The sequence below is a fragment of the Charadrius vociferus genome, unplaced genomic scaffold (assembly GCF_000708025.1).
Source record: "Charadrius vociferus isolate BGI_N301 unplaced genomic scaffold, ASM70802v2 scaffold259, whole genome shotgun sequence".
NCBI lineage: Eukaryota > Metazoa > Chordata > Aves > Charadriiformes > Charadriidae > Charadrius > Charadrius vociferus.
Window position 1 is genome coordinate 7298201 of NW_009661368.1, and position 7138 is coordinate 7305338.

Consider the following 7138-nt stretch of genomic DNA (forward strand, 5'->3'; position numbering starts at 1 on the left):
GCTGGGGACAGCCAGCGCAACCCGGGGTCCCCCACCTTATGTCCAGCCCCAGGGGTGCTGTGCCCATGCTGGCTCTGCACCAGGTTTCCTGCAGGGCTCGGCTCTGCACATCACCTCTCCGGGTTTCTCTGTAAAATGGGGTGAATAACGCTCAGTTTGGTGTCTCCCAAGGGTTCGAAGAGGCTGCAGCCAGCGAGGCCGCGGGGGGAGCCCGGGCGATGACAGCGCGGCAGCCGAGCGGTACGTGTTGCCTCCGCAGAAGCTGCGCGGGATGCCAGAGGGAGGAGGGATGCGCGGGAGCATCTCGGGACCCAGCGGGAGATGGGTCCATCAGCGTCGAGCACCAAAGCTGCCGCGAGTTTTCCCATCATCAGTCCCCAGCAACATGGTCCTGACACGAGCCCTTCAGTCCCTTCCTCAAGAACATGCCCTACCCCACCTCATTCCAGAGAAATGTAATTTAAACAGCTCAAAAAGCAGAAAAAAAAAGCCTGATTTTTCAGCTGGGCTTTCAGTTCTCCCATTTTCCAAGCCACTGCTCTCCGCTTTGCCCGTGTCCCCAGCCCGGGGCTGAGGCAGGGTGGACAGGTCTGAAAATGCCTCCCCGGATGACCCTGCTGCTTTCTGCATGTCTGTGGTTTAGCAAATGATTCCACTCTCTAGATTTGGGCTTTGCCGCGTTTCTAAGATTTTGCAAAACATCACATACACAAGACGGTTCTCTTTTATTGGCCTTTTTGTTTCTGTTTTAGCCTGAAACCTGAATAATTTGAAACGAAAGGACACCCTCACGTTGGAAGCATCCCGGCGTGCGGCACAGCCCTGAACATGACCACGGAGAGTTTTGCAGAGTTCCTGAATAAGCTCAAGGAAATCCACGAGAAAGAGGTCCAAGGTAAGGAGACACGAGACGTCTTACTAAAAACTGGCAGAGGTCCATCTCGTCGTAACGCCACCTCGACCTGTTTGGTGTGAAATAACCCGGAGGGAGGAGGTACGGGTGCGGATCGGGGAGCTTTGGGATTTAGGGCTCAGCGAGCTCTGCCGTGGAAGCATCACCCACGGGGACACATGGGGACACGGCCCGGCCCTCAGGGCACCACACCATCCCATGGCACCTCCGTATGGTTTATCCATCTTATCCCAGTGGAGAATGAGATTTACTGAGAAAATCAGTAGCGGTTCGGACAATGAGGAGGAGCAGAAGAGAGAGGGCACTTCTGCATCCCATATCCCTGGAGATATCCCACTTGCGGGAATCCCACTTGCTCCAAGCAAGAATCACGGGGGGTTTGACTGCTCTCCTGCTCCTGCTGCCGTGGTCTGTGATAGAGGTGAAGCGGGAGGTCTGCAGAAGCGATGCGTGCACCCGCTGGGCGTCTTCTCAGCGCCACATGGATTAGAGTATATTTGGATACTGAGGGATCGAAGGGAAAGTGGAAAGATGCAATAATCTATAAGACAGAAGCAGCAGGAGTGTCAGGCTCTGTTAAAGAAAACCTTAGGTTGGATAATTTATTCCTCTAGGGAATAAACTATTCCTCAGGTCATACATTATTAAAATAAGAACCATTAGGTTAAGCAACCGAATGCCAAATCCAATTGTTTTCTTATTAGAATAATTCCCAGTATCAATACTATGAACAAAACAACAGCGCTTTTGGAGGATTCTGGCTTACGAACTCATTCTTCTCTTGTGTAATTTCAAGCCGTGTGAGAGTTAGAGGAAACTGTTGAGCAATTTAAACCACATGTTTCCATCTACTTTGCATAAAATGGATTTGACAAGGTGTAACGTCTGCAGATCCATCAACGAAAGCCGCTCTTGTTCAGCTGTAAATACCCTCCAAGAGGCATTGCAGCCCTGAGAGTTATCAAACACTGCCCACCTGGGAAACGCCTGCTGTAACAAAAATAAGTAGAAACAAAACTGAAACAGACTTTTTGGGGGCGGGAGGGAAATGCGGACTCATTAAATAGTGGAAATACAAAATGTGCTCACAATTTGTACAGCTTCTCCAGCTACGTTAAACTGTGAGATCGTTTAACACCGCCAGCGTGTTATTCCTCCTCGGAAATAAGGTTTGTAAATTGAGGAGGTTTCTGCAAAGCCAGACACCCTCCAGGGGTTCCGTCGTTGCCTTTTCTATGTGAGCGGGGGAGAATTGGCACTGAACACCCACCTCTCCGCCTCTGCTCACGATTGCAGGTCTGCAGAGCAAGCTGGCGGAGCTGACGACGGAGAAGTGCCGGTGAGCAACGCTGCGCCCGCTCTCCCCACGCCGCGGCGGGACGGGGGGCGGAAGGGGGGGGGTTGCACCGCTGCATTTTCAGACCTCCCGGGGGCTCCTCCCAGGCTGTCCGCTTTAGAGGGCAGGGTTTGCTTTTTTGGCTCTGCCACATATAACCTTTTGGTGAGTTTTGCCCCGCGGGTCCCCAGCGCAGGCAGGGCTCGGCGTGACCCCAGCCCACCTCCCGTTTACCTTCCCAGCAGCGAGCGACGCTCCTGCCGATGGGTGCTTGCTCTCCTGGGAAGGGATACAACGGGATGAAGCAAGCTGCTAACTGCGAGGGCGGGTGTCGCAGGGCAGCGTCTGGGCTCTAACGCCTTCGGTCCCCCTCTTGCCGCACAGGGAAAAGCAATTCAGCCGCACCAGTGTGAGCATCACGGCGGGCTCAGAGCACAAACCCTTCCCCTTGACAGGGCGCTGTGGATAAAGGCACAGCTGTGGGGTGAAACGGAATGACCCTCTTTTCCTTCTTCTGTTTCTTCAACCAGTGACGCTCAGAGAATTGAAGAGTTGTTTGCCAAAAACCACCAATTAAGGGAACAACAGAAGGTCCTTAAAGACAATGTAAAGGTGCTAGAAAACAGGTAGGCTTCATTTGTCAACGGGGTGCTGGGCGGTGGCGGCGAGCGCAGCCTCCAGGAGGGAGAGTTTGGGCTTTGCTGCCTTCCCAGAAGCGGGCTGCAGCACATGAACCTGGTTTTTTTTTGCTCCTGCTGGGCTGCTGGGAGAGCCGGGGAGCCTGGGCACGGGCAGAGGAGCTTTCCCAAGGTGATGGTGGTGGGGCTGGCTGGGGGGGTGGGAAGGGGCAGGGCCGGGCTCCGTGGGTCATAACGCCTCTCGCCAACGCTGGGTGATGGGCTGGGTGCGCACGCTTCTCCGTGGGGAAGGCAGGAGCTTATTTTTTCCCCCATGGGAACTGTACGGTAACAAGGTACCGGCCGTGGGTTTTGCCCCCAGGCTGCGAGCGGGTCTCTGCGACAGATGCATGGTCACCCAGGAGCTGGCGAAAAAGAAGCAGAATGAGTACGAGACCTCCCATTTCCAGAGCCTGCAGCACATCTTCATCCTCAGTACGTACCACCGTCTGCTGGAAGCTGGGCTTTGCCTGGCTGGGTCTTTGCTCCGTTAACGCCTCTCCCGGATATATCCATGTGAGCCCACCCGGTGACCGGGCACCCAGGAGGGGTTTGGGGATGGGGAGAAGGGAGGGAGCCCATGCGAGTGCGGGGGCTTTGAAAAATCAGCTCAGACCGGGACTGCGGATGGGAGCCCTGTCCCCCCCAGGCAGAGGTAACCACTCGCATGAAGCGGTGGGGCTGGGGGGGGGTCGCAGCCCTCTGCACCTCCAGACAAATAAGAGATGCTCCCGCCGCGAGCAGCCCCGAGCTGGCCCAGCCATGGCAGTTGCCTGGAAAAAAAAAGATGCGTTTGGCACCGCGGAAGCAACGCTCTGGCAAAGACAGGGCAGTCACAGCAGCAGCTCAGCACGGGTAGATGGAAATCAAGCAAAACACGTGATGGACCTTCTCCCGAGCCTTTGGCAGAGCTCCCAGCACCGCTCAGGCTCGGGGTGTTTTTCTCTGGGGACCTGACTGGTGCGGGGAGGGCGGTGGGGGTGAGGGAGATAAGGCATTCAGGAGGGAGGGAGAGATGCCGGCAGCCCTCGGTTTATCTCCCCTGTTACGCCGTTGCCCCCCGGGTGCTGCTTTGGGGCAGGAGGCAGCCGAGGAGGCAGCGCACGCTGCCCGGGAGCCTGCCCGCTCTCCCTCACTGCCTGCGGTGCCCGCCTGCTGGGTGGGTGCTCACAGCTCCCTCTGCCCTTCCTCAGACCCCCCCCGACCCCCCCCAGCCCTGCCCCTAACACAGCACCCCTCCGCGGGGGCGGCCGTGGTGCTCAGGGGCAGTGTGTCGGCCGTGTCCATCCCACCCTGCTGCGACCGCTGCCCCGGCTGGGTCACGCTCTGCCCCCCGAGCTGGGTGGGCTGCGGGCAGACCCCAATCCTCACCAAACCCGAGTCAGAAAGCTGCTCCCCTTCATCCCTGAGCCCCCAGCGTGTTTTCAGAGAAGGAAGGGAATGATCCGAGGGCTGGAGCCCCTCTGCTGGGAGGACAGGCTGGGAGAGTTGGGGGGGGTCAGCCTGGAGAAGAGAAGGCTCCGGGGAGACCTCAGAGCCACTTCCGGTGCCTAAAGGGGCTCCAGGAGAGCTGGGGAGGGACTTTTCACAAGGGCATGGAGTGATGGGATGAGGAGGCATGGCTTCAAACTGGAAGAGGGGAGATTGAGATGAGATATGAGGAAGAAATAGTTCCCTGTGAGGGCGGTGATCCCCTGGGGCAGGTTGCCCCGAGAAGCTGTGGCTGCCCCATCCCTGGAGGGGTTCAAGGCCAGGTTGGACGGGGCTTGGAGCAACCTGGGCTGGGGGGAGGTGTCCCTGCCCAGGGCAGGGGGGTGGAACGAGATGGTCTTCAAGGTCCCTTCCAACCTAAACCATTCTATGATTCTATGAATTTGGCATCCCTTCGAAACCTGGTGCCATTCCCTCCTACTTCCCTGTGCACCCCAGTGAGCTGCCAGGAGCATCCGCTCTCTCTTTACGACACCTGAATCCACGGTACAACTTGTGTCCCTGCAGGTAACGAGACGAACCGCCTGAGGGAAGAGAACAAATCTCTCAAGGAAGAAGTGAAGAGGCTCCGGAGCCTGGAGTAAGTGCTCTCTTGGGTTTCAGTCATTACGAGGTGTGTTGGTGAGGACAGAGGCATCCCCGCAGCCGAGCAGGGCTATGTCCAGACCACGGCGTCCTCAGGGGTATTTTGGCATTTAATTCCTATAGATTCCTGTAGATGTTAAACACCAAAATACCCGTAATTGTCTCTAAGTCCTTGTTGACCTTTGCTTACTCCCCTGTTCACCCGCATCCAAGGATTCAGTTTTTGGGGAGCAAGGGTGCTCACCACCCCCCGTGGGGGACAGCTGATGGGAAGCAAAGCTCTGGGCTGCTCACCTTGGCCACGGACCTCAACCTGGGCTTCCATGGCTTTTCCCTGGCACCGGCTCCCCTCCTGCAGCAGCCAGAGGGGGTCTGCAGGGAGCAGGTTGTGTTTTGGGAGGAGGAGAGTGACAAACAAGGGACTGGGACGGGGTCAAGAGGGAGAAGCAACCTGCACCAACAGGTTGATGTCCCAGCAGAGCGCTGCACTGAAAGCCAAGTAACCTGCCGGGCTGGCCAATATATACAAATCAGCTCATTCCTCAAGGGTTTAAAGTCCGGAGGAATTAGCACCGAGGGATTAGTTTAGAAATGTTTTCTTTGGAGCACAGAAGCACCATCCGCTTAAAGAGAAACTCTCTCTCTTCCTCCCCGATGCTTCCCAAGGCCCGAGGGGTTTCGGAGCTGTAGGTCAGGCTGGGTTTGCTGAGCACCGAGCGCTCCTGCTCTGCTCTGCTCTTCCCTGGGCTGCTGCATAGGAAGATTTCCAGCCAAAACCCCATGTCTCGGCATCAGGGTCCAACCAGGACGTTGTCAATGACATAAGTGTGGGTCTCTGAGTCTCAGAGACTCCCCTGTAGAGACCAAGAGCATCAGCCCTACCAGCTCGACACGGTGCGGGAGGACAGCCACCACATCCCCATGCCGAATCCACCCCTGCACCAGGCTGAAAGCCCAGCCAGGGAGGTGCAGGTTCTCACAGAGCTTTTGCAATAGCCGCAGTTGGGTTTTGGCTTACCCAACCTTGTGGTTTCCTGCGACGTTACCCACAGCCAAGTGGGGAAATCAGACCTTGAGCAGTCACGCTGGCTCTGTCCCATGTGCCAGACTGCAGCTGAGCTGGCGATAAGCTGCCATGGAAGGACGTGAGTCTGAGGATCCGGTATATCCATATATATATATATATGTATATTTATATATCAGGCTCTATAACTCAGAGCTCCCAGTACAGTGGCTCTCAAACCTTCCTTCTCCTGCCCTTTCTTCTCATTCGTGTCTTTCTGCTTTCAACAGGGAGAGGACAAAGCACCCAGGAGTCACCTCCAGAGAGAGCAGCTCCCCCCCCAGCTCCCCCTTGGCTTTACTGTCCCCGGTGAGCAGGAACGCCGGCACCGAGAAAGCCGCTCAGCGGGGAGCAGAAGAAGCCCACCACGATGCGCCGGGCCTTGAGCTGGGGGAAGGTGGGTGCTGCTGGTTCCCGCCACCCTCGAGGGACCTGGGGGTGGGAAGAGTGACTGAGCCGCGGTGCAGAGCTGCTCTGGGAGAGGGTCTGGAGAGCAAAGACCAAGCTGTTGGCAGCTCAGACGGACATTGCCATGGACAGAATAGCTGCTGGGGGGTGTGCGTGAGAATGCATGTTAAGGGAAAAACACGCTGCTCTGTGTTAGAGCAAAAGAGCGCTTGGGTGCCCTCACTGCAAGAGGAGTGCTGTGCAGGTGTGGACCCGCCACCCATTTCATGCAGACGCTTTGTCATTGCCTTGCTGCCACCCACACACGCGATAGAGGTTACGTTCAACCAGGTGATGGCTTGAGCCAGACGGAAGTTTTGGCTCAAGGTCTTCAACAGGAGGTGGCTGGTGCCAGCCGGTGGCATCCTCGGGAGGCTGCGAGACTGTCTGCAGGACCATCACAGCGGCTGGTTGTGTCTTTTTTACAGAAAAGCCTGCGGGACACAGAAGCTCCCCAAGCAGTCGGACTTCCCCAGGCACTGTCCTCCAAGAAGTCAGCCTCGCAGAAATGGTGAGTTGCCAGAGGGAGCCTGATGTCTTCAGGCCTTCTCCCCACCACTGTGGTCATCTGAACTGGATCAAGAGAGGTAGACTGGGATAGGGGAAGAGGAGGAGGCACTTACAGG

The 7138-nt window shown here is 56.8% G+C and overlaps 1 protein-coding gene across 1 annotated transcript in view; it reads left to right on the plus strand.

Moving 5' to 3' along the window:
* The first annotated feature begins 828 nt into the window (after window positions 1-828).
* The window catches only part of RBBP8NL (RBBP8 N-terminal like), a 14960-nt gene continuing 8650 nt past the window's right edge, over window positions 829-7138 (plus strand). Inside the window, exons 1-7 of the mRNA XM_009893453.1 lie at window positions 829-895; window positions 2210-2252; window positions 2780-2875; window positions 3249-3361; window positions 4925-4997; window positions 6296-6462; window positions 6941-7023. Coding sequence (XP_009891755.1) covers window positions 829-895; window positions 2210-2252; window positions 2780-2875; window positions 3249-3361; window positions 4925-4997; window positions 6296-6462; window positions 6941-7023 — 642 coding nt within the window. The remainder of the gene's footprint in view (window positions 896-2209; window positions 2253-2779; window positions 2876-3248; window positions 3362-4924; window positions 4998-6295; window positions 6463-6940; window positions 7024-7138) is intronic.